The 25,801-nt window shown below is 38.8% G+C and overlaps 1 protein-coding gene and 1 long non-coding RNA gene across 2 annotated transcripts in view; both read right to left on the bottom strand.

Moving 5' to 3' along the window:
- Positions 1-25,801, bottom strand: part of LOC134582826 (uncharacterized) — an 859,230-nt gene that overhangs the window by 201,178 nt on the left and 632,251 nt on the right. The gene's annotated exons all lie outside the window — the stretch shown is intronic.
- Positions 5,973-25,514, bottom strand: LOC134583202 (V-type proton ATPase catalytic subunit A-like). The gene is made up of 15 exons (XM_063440042.1): positions 25,433-25,514; positions 21,102-21,190; positions 20,248-20,376; positions 18,767-18,981; positions 18,033-18,170; positions 13,117-13,268; positions 12,769-12,931; positions 12,178-12,286; positions 11,265-11,387; positions 10,640-10,754; positions 10,488-10,551; positions 9,996-10,199; positions 9,089-9,183; positions 8,564-8,735; positions 5,973-6,230 (listed from the first exon to the last, which is right to left on the bottom strand). The coding sequence occupies exons 2-15, from the start codon at positions 21,181-21,183 to the stop codon at positions 6,138-6,140; spliced, it is 1,854 nt and encodes a 617-aa protein (XP_063296112.1). The 5' UTR covers positions 21,184-21,190; positions 25,433-25,514; the 3' UTR covers positions 5,973-6,137.

Below are 25,801 nucleotides of genomic sequence, written 5' to 3'. Positions count from 1 at the left end.
CACTAGGAGGAGCGTCGCGGAGGCGGAGACAGCGGCGAGGGACATCACCGCTGTCCCAGGTAAGTGACTGAAGGGGTTTTCACCCCTTCAGTAACCGGGGATTGGGGGGTGGGAGAGAGAGGGACCCTCCAGTGCCAGAAAAACGGATCGTTTTTCTGGCACTGGAGTTTCCCTTTAACTCTGACCTTTGAGCCTCACATCCAGTCTGTCACCAAATATTGTCGATTCCACCTTAAAAACTTTGATGCATCTGCCCCTACTAAGGAGCTTGTCCATGCTCTATTAATCTTTATTGTAATAAATTTACAAGGATTATTGTAACCCTCTCCTAATTGTCTTCCCAGAAGCCATATTGCCCCCGCTACATTCTGTAATAAATGCTGCATTTATTCTGTAATAAATGCTTTTCCTCTTCAGTCACTTCTCTCACACCTCACCCTTCTGTCAGTCTTTACATTGGCTTCCTGTATCCTATAGGAGTCAATTCAAAGTATTAATCCATACCTATATAGTACTGACCAATTCTAACCCCTCTTATATCTCTTCACTAATCCATAAGTATACCCCTTCTTGGTCTCTCCACTCTGCCCATGACATTCTCCTGGCCGCTGCTCGCACTGGTACGGCCAACTCACACTTGCAGGACTTCTCGCGGGCGTCTCCCTTCCTTTGGAGTAACCTCTGCCTCAAATGTCTCTTGCTCTCTCCTAAAGGGCAGCACTCTACTATCTCCTCCAGGCTCTGACTCACTCCACCTTTCTGATTCCTATCTCCTGTTCTATTGTGTTTTACACTCCACCTCCTCTAGACTGTAAGCTCATTTGAGTAGGATCCTCTTCAACCTATTGTTCCTCTAAGTTTTGTAAGTATCTAATTTATTGTTAAATCTCCCCCTCCAGGAATTTGTTGGCGCTATATAAAAATGCCAATAATAATAATAATAATAAAAATAAATGCAGACTACATGGCTTGTGCTTGATTTTATACACCTGTGACAATGGGTTTGAAACACCTGAATTCAACAATTAAGAGCTTTGTCCCAATACTTTTGTCCATATAGTTTATACAAGCCCATAGCAATCGCCTTAATTTGCCAAAAGAACAAAAAAATAAACATTTATCTAATGCTGACTGAGTTGGCTGCAGGCATTCTTTTTGTGTATTCTACTACAATTTTCCTAAAAGCTGCTAAGTGCCTTCTATATGTCCTTTGCTTGTCTATCACAATGTCAAAAGGTGACTACTAAAATGACAAGGCTTTACAGGTTCAGTGTTCTAACCATCTCAAATGCTCTGAGTTATCTTGCAAAAACATCTGTAGGTTTGACATAAAACTGAAATCCCTCTCCCCCACCCCAAAAGGTGCTAGAGGGTTATGAATAGGTTCATTGCCTGCCACAATAGGCTACCTGGATATATTTGTACGTAGTTTCGGTATATGAAGTATATGTAATGTGGCTGTTAGTGTTCTGTGTACAAAAATTATTATAATAATTATCTTGCAAGAACCCCTTAATTAGCTGTTTTCACATGTTTTACTGGTATCCTGTTCCCAATTTAACACTCTGGCTCCATTGTGTGACTACATTCAGTATTGCATGTAATATAACCTGCAGCTATTTCTCATTCATGTATGTGTTCCAATTTCTCTTTGTAAATACACAATGTGTTCTGCTGCAATTATTTGATCTTGGTAATTAACGCCTATTTTCCATGTTATAGCATATTTTTTTTTACATTCTTAATGTATTCGTATTTTTTTGTGAATAAAGGTTAACAGAGCAAAAAGGAATATTAAAGTTTAAAACAATGCAGTTTCTCAACAATGCAATACAATGTCAAGAGCATTCAGAAGGGACTTTACACCCAGGCATTTGTCAAGAAGTACACTCCACAACCACCATGTAATAGTGCTTTGGTTTTCACCATAGTGGACTGTGCAGAGTCCATTCATGTACAATAAATGCAATAGTGTCATGGCTATCTGGAAAGAATTACAGGATAGGAGCGGCTTTAATATCTAAAAGTTTCATATACTCAGGTTTTGCAAAAATTCACGGTGAGTAACGGTTGGTTCGTAAGTACTCCATGAGGTGTCTTCCTTTAGCATGGAGGAGAGGTTTGTCAGTAGGGAAGAGGTTGCTGGTCAATCGAAGTATTGTCGAGGCAGGATGAGAACTGTGGGAAGGTAGAGGTATGATCTTGCAGTAGGCGTATGTGACAGTAAATGGTGTACCAGGAATGTAAAAATCCTGGCATTCAGTAAAAGTCTCATGTACGTCTACCATTTCTAGTCCGTTATCATCCTTATAAGGGGAGGAAAAGGAATTAGGTAAAGAATGTATTTACATTTAACTGTATACAAGAGTGTTGTTGTAGACTAGTAATAGTTTTGATGAAGAGGTAACGATGATAAGAACAGAGGGATGAAGAGAGTACCCCACTGTGGAAGAGGGATAGGAAGGGTAAAGTGGAATGGAGGGAGGGAAAAAGGTGTTTGGGAGAGGAGGGTTGTGAGGTGGTCTCCTCTTAATATGTCCTAGGGCCAGCTTTATGGAGGATCTTACAGTAGGTGTATGGGTACTCTTTGTAGCAAGTCTAGGCACTAAGGGATGGAAGTCTGCTAAGAATCCATGGGTCCCATATTTTGTGGAATACAGTCAGTTTGTCAATTTCAAAGGCTTCTCTAATTTTACGTTTCACGGTGGTCACTGAGCTATCTGACTAAAGTTCTGGCCACTAGCTTATTTTCATTCCTTGTGAGGGATTCCAAGGTTTAGAAATCAACAAGGCCAAAGAGTCTGCTGGGAATTGTTTGGCTAGGACCTGTGAAATTAGAGATTGTACCTGTGACCAGAATCCTTGTAATGTAATTTTGAGCATTGCCATTAGCAATGTATGAATGTGCCAGGTTCTATACATTGTGTCCAACGTAGATGGATTGCAACTTTCCCATCCTAGACAACCTATGGGGGCTGAGGTTCATGTTATGCCATTTTACATACTATATATACAATAAATTATTCATTCATTCCAGAAACATAGCATGTCTAAACTCTCTGGAGGAGTGATTTATTTCTTCTTTTGGAGGGAACTCTTGTGTTAAGGACAACATTTGAATACAGGGTTAACTATTTTGCATCTAGAACAGATAAAGTATGGTTTGTTATACTGCATATTCTGGTAAATTTTATATCTTTATTTTATGATTGATTAATATGTTGTCTTGCTTCCTCTTGACACGATCTTATAAACATGCAACTCGGGCCAGATCAACATCACACAGAACAAGAACTGTAACTTCCATGGCAGCATCACTGAAATCATCCTAGAAAAACTATTAAATAACAACAAAAATAAATTCTCAAACGGCTCTTTGGTTTAGGCACCACGTTACAGGTGTTCTATAAGCTAAAAATCTAATGAGTAAACTAAAAAATATGTTATTGATATTGCAGAATTTAAATTTTGAGGCAGCTGCTAAGACAAAATCTTCCTCCACCCTACTCATCATGGAACCCTCTTTGCTCCGATCTCTGCCCTGTGGGCGTATTCTTTGTCCCTTCTCTATGTGGAGCCTGTGTGTGTGGTATATATTAATTATCTGGAAACTTCTTTCTCCCTTCTCTGCCCCATGTGTCTGTGCTATATCCCTATTGCTGCCCCGTCCCCTCGTGTTATATCTCCTTCTCCACCACAGGCCAGTTATTTGTCTTCAACACAACTCCGGAAGACCATGCCAAGTCTTGCATGATACTAAAGTACAAGTCTTGCATGATGCAAGTAAAGATGATTTCACATAAAGTATATTTCACATTGGACCATGGGAGGGCTGGAAAGGGTGTCAGGAAGACAATTGCTTATGGGGCATGTAACAGCTAACTATCCTTCTGAAGGATAAAATAGCAAAAACCCATTGGAATGTCTGTTGTCACTGCAGGTCTCAGGTTGCAAGCAGAAATTGTTCAGAGATTTTGTTACTCTTTGCATTTACTGGTGGCCTGTGCTTTGAAGGTTAACCAGGCTTGGACTGGCACAGTGGGATATTTATTTGTGGACTGTATCTGGAGTTGAGCATGCTACCAGTGTAGGATATGTTTGTATGAAGTTACTGTAGTGGTCGTTGGGCAAGTATGGCTCATAAAAACAGAAGAGTTGTAACTGGTGGCTGTGAAGTCCAGGAAAACAGTCTGTAGGGGATATATATCAAAATGGTTGTGAAAGTGACTTAAATCCGCAATTTCTTTAGAGTTTATTAAAGTGATAAAAACAGCTTTCTTTATAATACATTTTTAAAAGATATTTATGTTAGAAAATTTATATTCAAATGGTTAGAGTGCAAATAGCGTTGCACTATCCCTGTGGAAGTCCCTTCCTTTCTCCATAAAATTTTCAACCTGTCTCCATTCCTTTAAAAATTTAAAACTCACCTTTTCAGGCAAGCATATTAATTAAACTGTTAATAGCTTTCCCTCCCTGCATCTTGATTCCTCTGTTGCCACTGTCATAAAAACCCCACAATGTTCTCAGTGAATACTATTCTAGCAACCTGTTTCTCTACCCTACCCTTAACCTTTTGTGTCACTATACCCCACTCAATCTAGCATGTAAACTCATTGAGCAGGGCCCTCAACCTCTCTGTTACTGGACGTCCAACTTGTCTGGTTACAATTATGTGTCTGTTAGTCCACCCATTGTACAGTGCTACGGAATTTGTTTGCGCTTTATAAATAATAATAATACTAAATAAAGCAAACAGATCAAAGCAATATTACAGATTTAATAAATTGAGCCAAAAAAAATCCCAAAAACTAGAGGGAAAAGTTTTGATACCACTTTCAGAAATATCCCATTTAATGTCTTAGGCCTTCATCTATAAAGCCCAATCAACCTGGTGTGAGGAGGGTCATTTAGACAGATTTGTAAGGCCATTCATTTGAACTAGCCTCACATGCCAAATGTTACCAACTCTCCCCTAAATCACACATTTTGATACAATCTGCTTCCATTAAATCCACAATGACATAGGTTAAATTCCATGATGACATGTATTGAATATTTACTTTGTACAGAAAGGATTTTTAGTTCCTTAGTACACAATCAAAATGTTTGTATTATTCTAATAATGAACTTAAATATATTTCTGATGCACCACTAGACAAAACATCCAATGCATTTATCTCAGTCAAAGTAAGGATCACTAGTGTGTATGGAACCAAAGAAAACATATGCAGGTATGTTTATTAAAATTTCACAAGTACAAGTTATATATACCGTATTTTTCGCTCCATAAGACGCACCTCACCATAAGACGCACCTAGTTTTTAGAGGAAGAAACCCAGAAAAAAAATATTCTGAACAAACTGTCCCATAGTGTTTCTTACTATGGGACAGTTTGTACAGAATATTTTTTTCTCCCCTGTCCCATAGTGTCCCCCCCTCCCATAGTCTTCACTCCCCCCCTCCCCATAGACTTCATCCCCCCCTCCCCATAGACTTCATCCCCCCCCTCCCCATAGACTTCATCCCCCCCCCCCCCATAGACTTCATCCCCTCCCCCTCCCCATAGACTTCATCCCACTCCCCTCCCCATAGACTTCATCCCCCTCCCCATAGACTTCTCTCCCATACTGTCCCCCTCCCCTTGTCCCATAATTACTTACCTGTCTTGCAGCGTTGGCCGGCAGCACAGGGCGCACCGCGGTAGTGGAACTTGAATTTCATGTTCCGGTTTCCGACGGGACTGAAAGGAAGTGCGCACTCAGCTTGTGCACACTTCCTTTCAGTCCCGCCGGAAACCGGAACATGAAATTCAAGTTCCACTACCGCGGTGCGCCCTGTGCTGCCGGCCAACGCTGCAAGACAGGTAAGTAAAGCTTCATATTCGCTCCATAAGACGCACAGACATTTCCCCTCACTTTTGAGGGGAAAAAAAGTGCGTCTTATGGAGCGAAAAATACGGTATATATATATATCATCTAATTTTGCAGGTGAAATGTGCAGCCATAGTCCTTAAGTTAATTATTTACACATAACAGTGGCCTCCCTTCATGATAAATAGTCCTCTTTCTAACTAAAGACGCCCTGTCCATCTCTTGAGGTTTCACGTGGATTCGTTCGTTGCTCCTATATCTTGATCAATCCTCCAATCCGCGGAAAGCATTCTGCATCTCTTCGTACAGCTGGGCATAATCAGCCTTAATCTTTGCTTCTCCATCCTTTATTGGATCCTTTATTAGAAAAGACACAATACTACCTTTCAGCACTAAATTTACAAGCTCCACTAAATCATATTTTCTTCACAGTACACAGTATACTTTTTTTGATATCCATGTTTACCACTAACATATGCTCACATTATCTTCCACGTACAAAGAAAAAAAAGCATCTCATAGTTCCAGCTCTTGTTATGTATATATCAACATACATCTCATCCTAAAGATGTGTGTAGATATATACATAACACGATCTGGAAAAGATTTTACTAAGCATTTCAATGCAGATAAAATACCTTATATCAATTGTTCTATTCAAAATAGCACTCAAACTATTTAATTTGTCTCCCACATTGGAATTGGTGTAGGAACCACCGATATTGGGGTACCGTGGCGTAGTGTTAGGCTTAACACAATATGACCATATGGTGGAACTGAATCACCATATTTGTTTGCTGAGAAAAGTGATATTAAGTAGCCTTGTAAAATGTAAAACTATTTTTGTGTGTGAGCTGTTCCGTAATCTGTATTTTATTCAAAATACACTAAGACTATTTTAGATTTCAAATACAGGTGGTCCTCATATTGCGACGTACCTGTTTTATGATGGCTCGTACTTACGACCAGCTCTCTCGCGGGGTGGTAAGTGCGAGCCGTCGTGGCAATTAGAGGGATTCCCTGCTCTGCTGCGTTTGTCTATGTTCTGGGGAAATTTCCCCGAACATAGATGAACGCACCAGAGCAGGGAATCCCTCTAATCTATGCTCTGAGAAATTTCCCCGAGCATAAATTAGAGAGATTCCTTGCTCTGCTGCATTTGTCTATGTTCGGGGAAATTTCCTTGAACCTATACAAGCGCCCCAGAGCAGGGAATCCCTTAACTCCTCACTTACCGACCAATTCATTCTACGACCGGGTCATAGGAACGGAACCCGGTCGGTAAGTGAGGAGTACCAGTACACAATCAAATTGTGTTGGCATTCTAGTAATTATCTTTAACACCCCACTAGAGGAAGATATAATACATTTAACATACCTCTGCTATAACAGGGATCACCCTGGCAGTCTTTATTTTCCGATAATAACAATGTGTATTTTGCCATTTTGAGATTTAATAATTTTTCATGCATTATAGATATAGAATTTGTTGTCCAAGTAATAGCATTTAGGATAGTTTTCTTAAATCTGACTGTGTATGAACATACTTAGCTGTACTTAAGGAATATACCATTTTTTTTAAAGTACACGATTGAGAATGCCTGTTTCTTAATTTATAGTAAAGATTTAGCAAATTACATCACAGTCTAGACCAGGCTTAGCTTTGTACTATAAGAGGAGAAAAATTTTTTTCCTCTGTAAACAAAGCATAGTAAAAGGAGAAAAACTAAAAGCAGAGCTTATAACAATGATTGAAAAGGAGCCAATATGGAGTGGCTCAGTTCCAGGATACAGCTAAATACAGCAGTGGGGACAGCTAAATTCCATTTTGTCAGACCCCAGGCACTTATTTGTTAACTTTTAAGAGATAAGAAAACCTAAGATTTTGGGAAGTGACTGTTTACCTCTAACAATCAGTTACGTGAAAATATCAGTTTTACTTACCCTGTTTGTGTGTGAAAAATATTACATTGTTAACTAAATACCAATATAGCTGTTACAACAAACCTATTTGGTTGGTTTTATTCCATCAGAACCAATATGGTAGAACTGTCATGAGCACAATGGATATGCCTTAACCTCATTCTGTAGGCGGTTTATTTTGCAATCTTAATACCACGCTGCCTATAAGACTTCAACACAAGCAATAAAGTACTAGAGCCAACATGTTTCTATTACAAACATATCCTCTATGAAGGTGCAGCCCATACATGGATATGTTTGCATGTTTAATTTATTTCCTAAGGGGTTCTACCAATAGTCATAATTGTTGTTGGTTATGTAAACCATAGGACAGCGGCTGAATCTGTGACTTTGTTATTTAGGTGAAAAATACTGAAAACAGAGCTCTTTAATAAATTACTATTTTAAGACTAAATGCCCTCCCTATGTATATAAATATATCACTGTTTCCTTTACAGCATAAGCTCATTAGAGCAGGGAGACTATCTTGTTTTGTATCTTATTTCTTGTAATTTAACTATTTTCAGCACTGTGTACATCGTCATCATTTTTACCGTGACTCAAGGACTCACAGTTTCTGAAAAGTAAGGTAATATTCTGTGAAAGAGCGCAAATTGGGCAGTGTTTGATTAGTAGTACGGCTGTTTTCAAGATTTAGGGAAACAGAAACTGTAATTTTACAGCAGTTGGAGACTTTGTTCCCTTCCTGTTTAGAGATGGTTTCTCACCTTGAATTTCATTGAACTCAGTTTGTACAGCATGTCACCCATGTTTTCGCGTATTAACGCCCAAGTAATCTTGTTTTCTGACTGAGCCGTGGCTTCCACTGCGTGTCGTGCCATGTCATAGAATGCGATCATATTTTGAAGCATTCCCACCGTTTTATAAAAAGGACAGAATCTGAGAAGAAAATACATTTCATGTTATCGTGGAAATGTCTGTTGAATTTACAGTGCCATATTCAGCAAGACAAATGTAATGCCCCTAGAGTTTTCATATTTTCATATATAAAAACTTCTGAGTCTACTGGATCTAAATTAAATTGCTGTATTTACTGGCATTTGGTGCCAACCTTTGTTGACATCACCAGATTCCCATTGAACATTATCACTGCATTTAGTAGTGTTGAATGTTCGCATCTTTCACTTTATATTCAAGAATTGTTGCCTATTTCAGATACCTTCTAAAGCGCCACTGCTATTTCTCTGAGACAATATGATTGTGTGAAGTAGGTCAGTGATTTAAGCTCTTACCGGTCATAGGCTGAATATCCGTTCTGCTGGAGGAAGTCATCTTTAATCAGTTTAGCAACTTCTAAGGTAATCTTGTCTGCCTCTGCAAGTGAACCCTGTAAATCAAGGAAGCAGAAGATGCACTGTACCAAAGTCAACTGTCCAAGGGATTACCACCCACAAGACATCGGAATGACAGCTTAGAATGACTATGGGCGGAGATGTGGTTACTACAATAAGCAACATCAAGATTAAATTCAAATGAACATCTTAAACATAGTAATTTCTTCTATTAGAATCTAAAAGCTGTACATGGATTTCCAGACAAATGTCTGATCAGTCACATGGATGACAAACAGATGGGAAGAATTTATTTTCGCACCTTTTTGTCCTGTTTTCAGATTAATCATATCAGTAACAGACAGCCCTATTGCTGCTTCTTTCAAAGTTTGACACACCTAGCACTACACGGGATAATTAACAAGATAGTGGGGAAAATGAATATCAAGCTTCAATCCTAGTTTTTTGTTACTTCTTACACAGTTACCGGAGGAGAATCAAAGTTTTTATACCATATATGAGTTTGTGTTTTTTTTTATGTATTTTTACCATGCTACACTAGAGCTTCATAATTTATAAAGGAAATAAGTATTGTAGATCTCACTGAGCAGTAAATGTCAAAAAACACCTAAATCTAGTGACAGGATATAGTGAGCCCCTATAAATATACATTAGACAAACCTGGCTGTATACAAAACTACACTATACTGTACTTATTCTGTTTTATGTTTATGAGATTGTAAACCTTATATAAGGTTGAGTTTGGAAAAAAAACTTCTCTAGATAAGCATTTTGGAGCTCCACTCTTACATATATGGTTTTCACCATCACATATTTCCTTAATTATCTCCAGTTCATATCTACTCACCTTTCCAACCAACTGGACAATTTCTGCCAAATCTTCTTCCTCCTGAAGGATCTCTTTGGCTTTTGTCCTGAGAGGAACAAGCTCTTGGAAATTTCGGTCATAATAATCATCCAAAGCTCGCATGTACTTGCTGTAGCTAATGAGCCAGTTTACGGATGGGAAATGTTTCCTCTGTGCAAGCTTCTTATCCAAACCCCAAAAGACCTATTTAAAGGAAATGTAAATTAGTTTCCAGTTTGGAAAATATCTGAGTCTTCAGAATCTCATGTAACCAAATCTATATTTCTAGAAATGTTGCATCGTTTGTGTAAGGATACGTAATTGTAATTGTAGGATATCTTCTTACTAACATAAAGTCCAAAAACATAAAACATTTATTTCACTAGTTGGCAGTAGCATTTGGGTTAAAATACTCCTCTTTGTTTTAACTTGAAGATAAGGATTAACTCATTTAATGTGGAATATAGATGGTGTTATGAGACAAAATCTCACCTGTACAATACCCAGAGTGGCTGAGGTTACAGGGTCAGAGAAATCTCCTCCAGGCGGTGAGACCCTATTGATGCAGAAAGGCTCTAGAATTAGGAAAATATCTTACACTTTTCCAAGCTACATGATACATTTTAAAGAATATCGCAACTTACGCCCCAACGATGCTGACACTGCCTTCTCTCTGTGGACTCCCAAGACATCTAACACGACCAGCACGTTCATAGAAGGAGGCCAACCGAGCTCCAAGGTAAGCAGGATAACCACTGTCTGGAATATAGTGAATTTCATATTTTTATGCAGCATTGCTAAACAAATCAATTTTTTTGCATTTCAGGAGACTTAATGGAGGGAACTAAGGTGTTATGATGAGAAAAGTGATGACAACTTCTAAAAAAGTTAGGTAGTCATCCTGGAAACTAAAGGAATGAATAGGGAAACTCCATTTTGACCACTGTTTCTATTTTTAATCACAACATCAAAACTTCCCAATATGGTTAAAAATGTACACATATTTATAATGCTAGCTGGCAAAGTATTTTCCCACGTGGTAAGTTTTCTATATCTAAAACAATTTCTAACCTTTGTGGTGAGCTGAGAACATTAAAAGATAATTGAAAGAGAACAGTGTGCATTTTAGATCTATAAGCAGCATCAATTTTTTTTTTACTAGAAAACATATAAACGTATTCGAATGAGCACTAATCAAATTTGTATTTCCTGATAACAAAAATGAGGAATGATTGCACTGAGATATTGAAACCTTTTCTTGACACTTACCTGCAGGCATTTCTGCCAGACGACCTGAAATTTCTCTTAAAGCTTCCGCCCAACGAGAAGTGGAATCCGCCATCATACTGACATTGTAACCCATATCGCGAAAATATTCAGAAAGTGTGATGCCTTAATAAGACAAATAATTTTTAAAATACCAAATTCTGGTAAAGAATGACACTTACAAGTTAGATCTTCTTTACTTTAAATCTATAATGCTGGCTCTAATGGAAACAAATAACACAATAAAGTCCAGTTTTAAGCTCACAATTTTTACTTTGTACCAGCCAAATGACTACCAGATACATGGTTAATAGAATATACAGATATGATCATTCCCCATCCCCAATGTTGAATTCAGTAACCTAAGGTTAGGGTTCAGGAATCAGGATTAAATGTAACATATAGTAAGTGTTAAATGTGACATGTGATTAGGTGTAAAGGTTAAAGACATCTTAATTTTAGTGCCAAGGGCTATACTATTGTATTGAATGCAAGTATAGTAAAACATTTTGGCAGTCAAGAAATGTAAGTGACTTCTATAGCAGATATTTTTTTTCTTTACAACCTCTTTCAGTTTTGAATAATCAAAAGTTTTTTCAAATAGAGGTGTAAACTCCTGTGTGGGGTTTAACCCCTTATTAATGGAATCAATACATAAGCGAACAAAATCAGGAGTTTATTAGGGTAAGGTCATTTATCCCTATAGGCCCTATAAATGACCTTACCCTAATAAACTGTAGCAACCTGTATAAAAACATAGTAGATTCATGGAAGAATTAAGTATGTGTGGAATACGTATAAAAAGTTTTATTAAATTTTCTATTTTTGTTTTAAAAAAATCAGGCTCTGGACCATTGAGCCCTATGCACAATAATCAATATGGCAATTTTAATCGTTTTATTTCAATAAAACTCACCTGTGTAAATAGAAGCCTCTCTCGCAGCGACTGGCATGTTGGATGTATTAGCAACCAGCGTTGTTCTTTTCATAATTGACTCAGTTTTTCCATCAACCTCCATTGTAAGCTAGATGGTCATACAATATAAATCCATTTACTATTCAGGTTTTTATTATTCATATTTTACTATATTTCACATTTTTCACACTATTGCAGATCATTTACTATTGGCATCAGCAGAATTAAAGATTCTGTGAAAAGATTAATAACCTTTCATTGTAAGGGTCACTAAAAACTTTGTAGAGGGGCTTATTTTATTGGTAAAGAATGCACATCATCTGATATTGTCTTCTTCAAATTCTGAATATACAGGGAGTATACTTTATTGGGCCTGATTATGTACACAATGTGTAAAAAATATTTATAGATATCTCTTATAATGGTGCTATAATATTTCTACCAGATTTTGTTTCCTTAGAAAAGAGATCAGCAACCTTTGGCACGCCAGATGTTGTGGACATCTCCCATAATACTGGCAAAGGGGAGATGTATTTGAGAACATCTAGAGTGCCAAAGGTTGCCTACCCCTGCTTTACAATGTTTTCTTACCTCCGGAAAATCTCTTAGGACTTCAGACATCTCATTTCCACGCTCCCCACAACCGACATACACTATAACATCACTATTGGAGAATTTCGAGAGTGCCTGAGAGATCACCGTCTTACCACAGCCAAAGGCACCAGGGATTGCCGTGGTTCCACCCTGTACACACCTGTCAAATTCATAGAAAGTTTATGCAACTTTTCATTCTCTCAATTTAATACCAGGTTATGTATTTGTGTATGTGTCCTGGTTTCTCTCTAAAGCTGTATACTTTTATAGTTCAATCAAAATATACCCTTTTTTCAATAGCATTTGTAGTGTTATATAATTATTACAAGTCTTAAATGTTCTTACGGGAAAAGGGCATCCAGAACTCTTTGACCAGTGAGAAGTGGGAAATTGGCAGGAAGTTTCTCGGCTGTTGGCCGAATCTGTCTAACAGGCCAAACCTGAACCATTGAGAGCTTCTCCTTTACACCTTCAAAATCTAATTCCATCACAACATCCTAGGATAAGGAGAGAAAGACAGGATAGCAAAATATTATTAGGTACTATGGGTTCAGCAATAGCTGGCATGTTCTGCTGGACTCCCCTCATCTAGGGTGCACCCAGATCTTCGCATTATGGATAATATCGCTTAGTGCAGGCACCTATTTTTGCAAATAAGGCTTAGTGCAGGCACCTATTTTTTTTTCTCTACAGAGCTCTATGGAAACACCATACCCTTTCCCTCACCCTCAAATACAAGAGCAGTGGCAGAAATACACGGAACAAGACCAAGAAACTAAACAGCCATTTACCTTGTATTTAGAAGATTAAAGGACCTTAGTGTTTATCAGAACCTAAAATGTTAATATTGTGTTGAAACTTTAGTTTCTGCAATATGTAATTTACCAGCAGTCATGGAACACTGATTATGCACAGTTTTATAGAGTATACTTATAGTATATAGTTTTATTAATTTTAGTGAATCTCACTCAAAGAATATATCCCTTGTTTTTTACATGCATTACAATGTTTTACAAGTCAGAATAGGATCATATGATTGCACTGGTTACAGCTTGTGCATCATGTCTACAATTAAGGAAACTAGGAGGAAAACAAAGTAATATTCAGCACATATAAAAATCCCCTTTTTCTCTACGCAAAATGCACCTACCGGACACATTTGTCAATGCAGTTCACGCCCTATACACAAATCCCAGAGCGCAGACACTGATACCTGGAACATCACCATGCACCTTTGACCTCAAAAATGGAATGCGACAGGGCTGCCCCTTATCCCCCCTTTTATTCATACTAGCCCTTGAACCCTTACTACAACTCATAAGGGAACACCCAGGGATAAAAGGCATAAGAGTAGCGACGGAGGAATTTAATGTCTCGGCCTACGTCGACGACATCCTGCTAACCCTAACTGACCCGGAAAACTCAGTACCAAGCCTCCTCGACCTATTAGAAGCATATAAACATGTCTTGGGGTACAAGATAAATGTTGATAAATTGGTGGGCATGCCCATCGGGGTACCTGACCCGGACACCAACTGACTGGCCCAAACCTATAACCTGAACCTTAGCCGAAGACCAATTAAATACCTGAGCGTCACACTCACATCCAACCCCAATGACTTATACGCTGAAAATCACAAACGCTTGATGACAACCCTGATGAAGGACCTAGCTAAATGGCACGAAAAACCCATATCGTGGATATGAAGACTACACAGTGTAAAAATGAACTTACTACCGCGCCTCCTGTTCCTCTTCCAGGCACTACCGGTAAAGGTCCCCAAACTGCTATAGACAACTTTATTTGGGCCGGGAAGAGGCACAGGATTGCGAGACAGACCCTGCACACCCCCAAAAGCAGAGAGGGATTGGGACTTCCCAACCTTCACACCTACTACCTATCGGCACAATTAGCACAAATAATAGAGTGGCACTCACCGCCGGATACCCACAGGTGGGTTGACCTAGAAACACTACTTATGAGCACGGACCTCCTGCAATTTTGGATATGGGTCCCCAAACCTGATAGACCAACGACCCACACAACCTGCCCAGCAATCCTGAACTCGATCAGGATATGGGATTCTATAGCCCACAAATACGCTCTAACACATCCAGTATCACCACTCACATCATACCTATGCAACAACGCATTCCTGCCCAGGCTGACAGCTAGGGACTTCAGGGGCATTGAAAACACTAGGTGTGCAACGATACCACCAGCTATAACAAGCAGGCACACTCAGAACCTTCGAAGACTTAAATACACTAGCCCCACTAACCACTAAAGATCACTTTAGGTACATCCAACTCTGGGATTTTGCTGGATGTGCACAAGTACGGACAGCTGCCAACGCCAAGCTAACCTTCTATGAAACACTATGCATGTCTAATGGACCACATACCGGCCTCATCACACTCCTTTATACACAACTAAGCGCACCATCGGATAAGACCTACACCCCCGCATATGTCACACAGTTGGAAACAAACCTACAACACACATTAGAAGGGGGAGAGTGGCAGGACATATGGGAGGCAGCAGCAAAAGTATCCATATGCATGCTACACCAAGAACAATGCTACAAAACACTTATGAGGTGGCACACCACCCCGGTTAACTTGTACTGCATGTGCAAAACACCTACTGATACATGCTGGAGAGCTTGTGGTGGACCTGCCCTAAAGTAGCGACCTTTTGGGAGGATGTAGCCTGACTATTGACAGCAGTGCTATGCAGACCAATAAGACCGGACCTGGACATTCTTAATAGCTAGTCCTGTTGACGCACTATCCAATGAAGAGCAAAAATTGTTCAACAAAATAAATCTGACCGCTAGGAGAGCCATGGCACTACCCTGGCTGCAAATTGACATGCCACAAATGGAGAGGGTCATCCACAATATAAAGGAGGCCCACCTCATGGATAAACTAACAGCACAAATCAGAGATACCTACTCATTATTCCTCAAAACATGGGAACCATGGGAAGACTATAGTAACCGCTGATGACCACACCGACGCAGTGTCAAATACTACTCACAAATTCCTGGCAACGACCTCAAGTGCCGCCCACCACACACCTGCGGAGCCCACAACCCATCCAACCCCCCATCTTCCCCCTCCTCCTTCCCTCCACCCTTATCTCTTTATCTCTCTATACTGACCTACCTACAGGTCACTTCCCAAAAATGTTCATGCTGATACGGGGTATATATGACTAGTCTGAAAGTACATAAATAACAATATGTAAATCCCACGAGCACACAAATTCCATTTGTGCGACTTCTGATCTCCGACACCGAGCAACGGTCAAAACCCCAACCCTAAAAGGAGACCAAACTCACAGACAAGGTGGACCTACCCACCAATCTACACTGCAATGTATGGCAAAAAAATCAGTATTGTTAACATTTACTATCGCACTATACATTTGTATAATGACACCGACTATCAATATATATGTTTGTATGCATTATAACAAGTATTTGTACAACTAAAAACGCTTATACCCTACCTGTTGCTGGAAACATTTGATATGCATGAACCGATAAATAAAGATTTAAAAAAAAATAAAAAATCCCCTTCTTCAGCTTTAGAATGGGATTCCTGCACTTATACTGTAGAATTTCACAAAATGTATCACCTGTCATCCTCATCCTTTTTTTTTTCTTTTTATTGCTAGTGGTTTTACTAGGGTTGGTGTCACTCTGTGCGGTAAATCATGGTGTAACCCACATAAACTAGTGACACAGGCACACACATAGTCATGCACTGACACTGAAAGGCACATACAACAAGACATGCACAGCCATAGAGACATGCACAGACAAAAAAAAAATTAAAAAAATCCTGGCCCACTCATATGCATGACTCTCTACTCACACGTTGATAGACGAGCAGGGACATGCTGCAAATCTCTTTGATATCAGCGGCAACACGGATTGTCAAATTTCTGTCTGTTATTAACTGCTCTGTGCCGCTTTCCCTGTTAGGTCTGCTCTGTAAGTCTCAGCAGCTTCAAGCCGAAACTCACAGAGCAAACTTGGCAGAGAGAGCAGTGATTCTGCAATCCAGGTGTCTGTGGGGCAGACATTTATGGCTAAGGTGATTGTGTCACCAGGTGTGGTGCGCATCCACCTACACCCGACTTGTGATACTACTGCTAGCCAGACAATATTAGGAAAAAATAAAGTATGTATAAAAGCCTGATAGTGGAGCCAAATGCGCATGCGCGACCAGAGCCGCGCACACATTCAAACCGCCCATAGGAAAGCATTACTCAAAGCTTTCCTATGGACGTCCAACGTGAGTTCAATGCGATTTTCACACTAAGAATCGTAGAAGCAGCCAATAGAGGGAGACAGCCACTAGAACAGGCATAGGCAGCCTTTGGCACTCCAGATGTTTTGGACTACACCTTCCATAATGCTTTGCCAGCATTATGGGTGTAAGAGCATTATGGGAGGTGTAGTCCAAAACATCTGGAGTGCCAAAGGTTGCTTATGTCTGCACTAGAGGCTGGATTAACCCTGCAATGTAAACATAGCAGTTTCTCTGAAACTGCTATGTTTTCACCTGAAGGGTTAAAACTAGGGGGACCTGGCACCCAGACCACTTCATTGAGCTGAAGTGGTCTGGGTGCCTATAGAGGTCCTTTAACCCCTTAAGGACACATGCCATGTGTCATGATTCCCTTTTATTCCAGAAGTTTGGTCCTTAAGGGGTTAAGCAGGTAAGCAGAGACAGAAAATTATTCATGGACAGAAACACTATAGGATCAGTAATACAAATGTGTATTCCTGACCCTATAGTATTAAAAACACTTTTTAGGTGGCTGACTTCTCCTTGGGTAAAAACTCGCCTTTATCCCAATGCCGCAGGGCTCCACTGGCGCTGGCTCTGCCACCACTTAGCCTCCATGGCTGAGATCATCAGAATTGACAATATCAGCCAATCCAAAGGTTTCCCATAGGAAAGCATTGGGAGGCAAATGAGCACCCGTGGCTAAATGCCACACTGGCCAATCAGCCTCTCCTCGTAGCACTGCCCCAGGAAGCACTTCTAGTGGCTGAGTTGAGTTGTGTGACTGCCACTACAGGTGTTACTAGGCAGTAATGTAAGCACTACCTTTTCTCTGGAAAGGCAGTGTTCACATGAAAATGCCTACAAGCACGTACTATACTCACCAAAACAATTACATTAAGCTGTAAGTCTTACAGGATTGAGAGTTTGCAATTAAAGATGTTTAGGATACCTACCGAAATGTCATAGTTTCCTGGAGGTGCAATATAGGTGACTGTCCCACAACTGCGAGGAGGAAGCATAATTTTGTGTTTGATGAGCGAATTCTCCTGCACAAATCCATAAATGTCCCCTCCAGTCACATGACTCCCAGCCTGCAAGAAATACATTTATCAGGTGTATGTAAATTAATTAACATCCTGTTAGCTGTTTGGGGGTTGAACCAACTTCAAGCTACAACTCCCTAAACCCATGGAGGGCAATGGAGTAGTTGCACCATCCTGGACTTGGATGGGATCGCACGCTGTATCAAAACAAGATCAATAACAAATGTTATGTCCTTTACATTGAAGTCCTTTACATTGAAGTCAACAAGTTCTAACTGTCTATAACCACAAAAAATGTTTTTCCCATGACATCTGTTCGTGGCAGTAATCATGTTTCCATCTCTCATGATGATTGAGAGGGAAGCTGATATATGACTATATTAATTATGGGATAGAGGCTAAGAATAACACGATTTGTTGTGATAACCTTGTGACCATTTACAAGTTTTTTTTTGGCCTTATTCTATGTTTTAATAATACAACTGCTTCAAGCTTGGAACTACAAAAGTTAAATTTTCTACATTAAAATGGAGAGTCTGAAAATACATATTACATTTTTATGGGTGTACCATTACATGGGATCAATGCTATGTATTATGAAGTAATTTCTGCAGGTGACATGCATGCTCTCACTGTAATCTTACCCGGATATTTTTATCTGGAACAAATTCCCATTTGATATCCCGTGACAAAGCATTTATATTGATACCACGAGGAATATAAATGCTCTTTGTGAGGTCTGCAATGTCTTTAAGAGGTCGCTGGATTCCATCAAAGATGTTTCCCATGATTCCCGGTCCAAGTTCCACAGAGAGGGGTTTTCCTGTTCTCAAAACTGGATCACCCACAGATACTCCAGCTGAAAGGGCCAAACTCAGGAAATGTACATTTAAAATGTCCCCCTTATACTGGGAAAAAATGCCTTTAAAACCTACATAAAACACATGGAATTTACTACTCAAGCTCTTTGTCATCAGGTAGGGTTATTCACTTAAATGAACGTCAAATTTTAGGCAAAAAATTAAATAGAATTTTAAATTGCAATTTTAATTTAGTGGAATTCCCAAAAGTTTATACTTTTGAATAAAAGTTTGCTAGAGAAGTCACATTTCACCATATCACTAGTACTGTCTACTGAAAGTTTTAACATGTGAGAATGCAGCTTAAATAATAATAAATGCAGATAAAGAACATTGAATACACACTGTGAAGAAAAATATTATGATCCTTAGAGGGTACTATTCTGTGCTATTTATAGTAGTCAAAAAGTATTGTATCATGAAAACACATTTTATCTTTGGATATAAATACACATGCTTCTATATGAAGACCATTTTTAAAGGAAATAAGCATTCCAGTCTGTAGTTTGAGAATTACTAAATAGGGCTTGTCTTTAATTATCTAAGTGGTCTAATATTACTTAAAGGGACACTATAATCACCAGAACAACTACAGTTTAATGCCCTGGTGTCTATAGCCTCTCCCTGCGTTGTTTTGCTGTAAAAAATGCCTTTTCAGAGAAAAGACAGGGTTTACGTTGCTGCCTAGGGACATTTCCAGGGTCAGTCACTCAGATGGCCTCTAGAGGTGCTTTCAGGGTCAGTACTGCACAACATGCAGCACTGACGTTCAGTGTCTCAATGCTGTGCATGGAGGCACTGAACGTTCCTATGAAGAGATGTTGATTGGCCAGTATGGCTTTTGGTTCTGCCACCTCCCTCCCAGCCCTGTCTCCTTGGCTGCGATCATCAGAATTGATGATATCAGCCAATCCAATGCTTTTCCTGTGGGATAGCATTGAATTGACTTAGATAGTCAATTCTGATGATGACAGCCAAGGAGGCGGATCAGGAGCAGGACCAGTGCCAGCTGAGTTGCACGGTGCTGAAATAAAGGTGAGTTTTTATCCTATTTAAGGAGAGCAAGGGGTGGCCAGCGAGCTAAAGTTCTTAAGAAACGTGTATTTCTGACCCTATAGATTCTTGTCTAGACGTAGTGTATTTATCATGAATCATTGTTAGCCTGAGTACTGTTCATTAAGATTTTCTCCTGAAGTTAAAATGCTTACGGAACCTATGAGCTATTTGGCCAGACTGATGTGAACCCACAAGTTTGGAAAGGATACATGTTTCTTCATAGACTTGGACAGTTGCCAAATCTCCTTCTAGCCGAATAATCTCTCCTACAAGCTCCGAGTGACCAACACGCACCAGCTCGTACATCGCTGCTCCTGCCATCTGTGATGCTATAACCACTGCAATGTAACCACACACATAGTTTACCTTGCATTATCATTAACATACACGCTAGTGTATAATCTCGCAACATTGCAAAAAATGCATTATTTGTCATCTACCGGATCAATGTGGAAGGTTAATAAACTTTTATATTATATACACAAACATTCAGTCAGTTCCCTTTGTAGGACTATGTATAAATCTGCATACTCCTATAAAAAGAATTATGTATTTGAGATTATGAGAAATTACAGTCATGGAGGGGTTCTGAAGACTTCATAATAAAACCATGAGACCATAGGGGGAGTTGTATATACATGTGTTCAGATCCCATTGATGGCAGTTCCGAAAAAAATCGGGGTTAGGGTTAGAGTGAGGGTACTGTAGGTTAATGTTTTATGTTGTGTAGCGGTAAATGTTTAGTGATCAAGTAGGGTAATGTAGCGTGTACGAGTGAAGGGCTTAAAGGGAGCACTTTATGACTGCTGCACACACAACACAATGTTTTTGAAGTGACAATACCAGGTGGCAACAAAATTAAGCTGTTGTCATTAAAATGGCACCAGGTTCTGCTTGGGAGTGCAACTCCTACTAATATGAAGCAGATCATTCAGTCTCCAGATGCAAGGAAGTGGTAACTGCAATAATTGAACAGATGGTACCCCCATCAATTTTTGGGGGAAATTTCAGCTGCCCAAGCATTCCTTCAGGAATTGATCTTCTGAGATCCTTGTATGTATACCTGGACCCGATACGCCGTGGACATATCCCAGCATACTCTCCCTCTCTTCATCAATGAGCTTGGGTAGCTTTGAAAAATCCATGTTTGCCCTGCAAAAAATGAAATGTAGTTTAAATCTGATTACCCCATGTTTTCATCCCTTCATGCGCTTTAATATAAAAGCTCTTTGTTCTGGGGTGCCTATCCTCTCCCACAGACATCTTAGTTATAGGATTCACAGAATGGTATTGCAGGAGCTCTATATTGGTATGCAGATTCCATCCTACATAGGGCTGCCATATCCACCATTTCCCTGGACACAAAATCTCATCATGTTGATTGGCGGCACATGACAATTTTGCCCTTTATTATGGATAATAAATATGCTGCAGGATTCCAGATTGATTTACTACCTGCAGCATATGACTTCTACATACTGCAAGGCAACACTTTCTGTATGTTTCCCATTATTTTACATAAATGATGTGTGTCCTCGAAGACATGGTGGATATGGTATCCCTACTCATATATGATAATGTAGAATCTCAGTTTTTAGAAATATTTTCTCTCAATTTAACAGAGCTCATTTTGGGGTTCTTCTCTCCTTTACACTGTAAAAGTGGGTTATTTTTGTGATAATGGTTCCCTCACGTAACAAAACACGAATCTCCTTGCATTGTGTTACCCTTACACTTGCCAAGTCCACGCCGGGCTAATGTGGATCCTGCAGGAATCCAGTCCAGTTCAGTACACGCAGGTTGTGTATGTGCTTGGCTTTTCTGAGTTTTGTGCTAAACATTTGTTCATTTATCATATTAACCATTTCTGATTCCAGACAGGCTCTAGCAAAATTTTAGTGTCTGTTTATATTCTCTGCCTGTGTACACAATTATATTCCTGAATAAAAGGATGTTTAAGCAAAAAGATATGTACTCCTAAATCAAAGGTGATCAAACAGTCTCTAGAGGATATTGAACTACAGCTCCCATGATGCTTTGCCAGCCTCAAAGATTACATGTTCATTTGAATTATAGCAGCTTGGCATATACTTTTGGCTGTGCAAAACTTGATAACCCATACACTTCTTTAAATAAAAATAAATAAAAAAAACCCTCTAACATTCACTGATATAAAGTTACATTTATAAACCACACACCCTAAAACATGCACCCACCTAAAACATGCACCAGCTGCATTAAAGGGTAACAGTCGCTTCCCAGAAATGTTAAAATTATGTTTACTTACTCCCTGTATTTATTAAGTGTCTTTGTGATGTGTAAAAAAAATAAATAAAGTTAAATGGAGTTCTACGCCTCTTTATCCTACAACTAGGGGCCTCCATCTTGGAACCCTGTCCGAATTCACTATAAATGTTGCTCTTTTTGCTACCGAACATATTTAATTGTGGCGAAATTTAAAGTTTCACCTCTTTTGTTACTTGCAAAATATTTGTTATTTAAAGCAAAAAAGCACAACATGAAGGTTAGCACAAAGGAGTGATTATCTAATGGTTTATTAAATTATTGAGAGAGGAGTGACGGTTTAAGAACCTATGCCCACAGCAATGCTCAAACTGTGGGTTATGAATTCTAAAGGATTTAGCATAATTACACAGCACATAGCCATTTTAAATGTTTTCATTATATTATTATTATTATTATTATTATTATTATTAAAGATTATAGAGAACATTTGGTTGTGGGAGACTTAGGGCTGGGGGATACCTACAATCAAGTTGCTGTGGGGTAGAACTCAACAGTCCAGTCCACAGGAAATCTTGTGGCCACGAGGGTCAGAGTACACTGTTGCCCCCCTTTACCTTAGGAAATCAGTGTTAGAGTATGTGAGTATATGGCTGTGGAGGGGCAACTCACTCCTAGAGCTCTCACCCCATCATTGCATATATGTATATATACATACTTCCTTTCTGAGATAGACCTGTTTTTTTCCAAAATGGTTTGACGCCAAGAAAGAGGACAACTTTTACACCATAACAACTACAATGTGGTGCAATGATTATGATGTTAAGAGTGTGCTTTGTCAATTAAAAAAGCAGGCTATTCACTAGACTAGACAGTGCCCTGTAGTGATGTTCGAACCCACTTGCAAAATACAGATTAAGATAGCAGTAACCAAAACACAGATTAAAACTATTTTATATGTAGCATTGATTCAAATTATTTCAACATATACATACGTAACACATTTTTTATTCTGATTTAGATGTTGCAAATAGCCCTTACTATGAATATATATATCATATTCTGACATTCAATTTGCTGTAAAACAGGTTAATTTGCATCAATCACATTCAGTTTTTAGTGTATGGACAGGAAATGTAATCAGTACAAAATATAAATATAGGTAATCTCCACCCATTAGTCAGGCCTTCCAGATTCCTACAATGTTTACGGTAAATGCCAAATCCTGCTCGGCTTGTTTGCCGTTATTGGTATAAACAGGGCTCCTTGAGAAAAACAACTGTGTAAAAAAGCAAACAAGTGAATACTTTTCTCTCTGTTGATTTTTTCATTTACACAAAACAACCAATATATTTACCCGAGTGTGAACTGTCAGGAATTCAAAGTGATTTAAAGGTGACTTTCAAATGAATGAATCCAAGTGAGCTATGTTTAAATTTGCCCATTTTGGCCTATAATTTGAAATTTACTTTGAATTCATTTTGAAATTCAGACAAACTACAGTTTAGTGAATGGATTACTCACTAAATTCTAAACTGTACCAAATTTTAATCTGAATGGCAAAATCTATTTAGCAGGAACATTGCCTATTTGGGATTCAAATCCATCTGTCCATATTTTTTATCCGAATGTTGTCCATGTTGATTTGTCTAAGCGTATTATTGTTATTTTATTATTTATATAGCGCCAGCAAATTCCGTAGCGCTGTACAATGGGTGGACTAACAGACACGTAATTGTAACCAGACAATGGACGCAGAGGAGTTGAGGGCCCTGCTCAATGAGCTTACATGCTAGAGGTAACTGCTCCACAGCAATAACACTCGCATTAATGTGTCTTTAATCTACAATTAACCCCTTAATGACACAACTTCTGGAATAAAAGGGAATCATGACGGAATATATCCGTCATCTGTCCTTAAGGGGTTAATATACTTAGAAATCAGTCTGTGTAAATAAGATACATTGTTCTTCTTCTAAATTACCTTTCCATTGCATAAATTATTATTGAGCCACCTAAAATTTGCAAGAACAGCCCCACCCCTGGTCACACCCTCACTCACACCCTAAAATTAAAGCATTCCTCTTTTTCCATTTGAAATGTTTGAAATGTTGGGCATATGCAAAAGTTATGAAAAAAATACAGGCTTTAATAAAAATAAAAATACAAATTGTTATATATATATTTTTAAAATTACAAGCTAATAATTTAATGTTTGGGAAATTCGAACTCAACCTATTTTGTTCTTCAGCTGCCTGATAGCCATGTTTAGCGCTTAGAAAACAAACAAACAAACAAACAAAAACTCCCCAGACTTTAACATTTCCAGTTTAATCAGTATTGTGTCAATGATTACATGAGTTTCAACCACTTGGAGCTGGAACTTTTAACCCATAAGAAACTAGTCTAAGCAGTCACATGAGGAACTGCTACTGCAAAAAAATAAAAATAAAAAAATGCATGGGGTTTATTTACTAAGCAGTGAATTACATTGAACTGAAAACCATTTAAAATTTGGGCCAAAATAGACAATTTGGTTAAAAATAAATAAGTAGCAGATTTCATGGTAGCATAGCCAAACTCATTATCCTTTTTTCCAATTCTACATAATTCTCTATTTCATAAATAAAACTTTCAAGTAGACCTCTATTTATAAAGAAAAATCAGTAACATATCTGGGACAAAGTGCTAAAAGTAGATCCTGTGGAATGTTGGTACGGATTGCCCAAATGTAGCCACAGATCACGCAACTCCAGCAGCTAATGTAGGTTACAGTATATGTTTAGTTCATTCTAATCCATGTTGTGAATTAAATTAAAGGAGAGCCACAAATAATGCCTAGAGAAGAGTTTTGGTATACATCAACATTCCTAAACTAAAGAAGCAACATGGGGGTACATAAAAATACACAAACTAAAGCGGTAACCAGGGGTACATATAAAGATATCCAAACCAAAGCAGCAGCTGTGGGTATGTAAAGATACTGAAAATCCAGAATAATTTTCTAAATATGCCAAACCTAGTGGAATATCTAATCAATTACATAATGTACCCAATCCAAGTTTATTACTTGCTAGATATTTTACAGGTGGGTTTAAAACCTAGAACCAGATGTTAAAGGACTGAGACTTTAAATACATTGTTGCTCACCTTTTTGATGTCCTCTATCCAATGTCCTGGAGTCCCCCTCTCTTGCTCTCACTACCACCTTATATAGGGCTCTGTTCTGCTGTGACTGGGGAGAGATGGGGATCTCTTTCCCAAACCAGTTAGTTCTCACAAATGTTTGTTATGTGTTTGCTGAAGGTGACATGAAGGTGACTTGAAATGGTCCAACGTGTACTGTAAACATGGTTTGTCCTGGTTCTCTCTTCTGCTATTCATTTTCTGTAAAACAACCAATATATATTTATTTTATTCCACTGTCAGTTGTAGGCTTGTTGGATTAATAAAAAAATATATATTTAATGGAATAAAGGGTATGGATTTGTGTTTCACTTTTACATTGCCAATGTTAAA

The sequence above is a fragment of the Pelobates fuscus genome, chromosome 13 (genome assembly GCF_036172605.1).
Source record: "Pelobates fuscus isolate aPelFus1 chromosome 13, aPelFus1.pri, whole genome shotgun sequence".
Taxonomy (NCBI): Eukaryota; Metazoa; Chordata; class Amphibia; order Anura; family Pelobatidae; genus Pelobates; species Pelobates fuscus.
The sequence above is the reverse complement of the archived record's forward strand: the minus strand, read 5'-3'. Positions and strand labels throughout refer to the sequence as shown.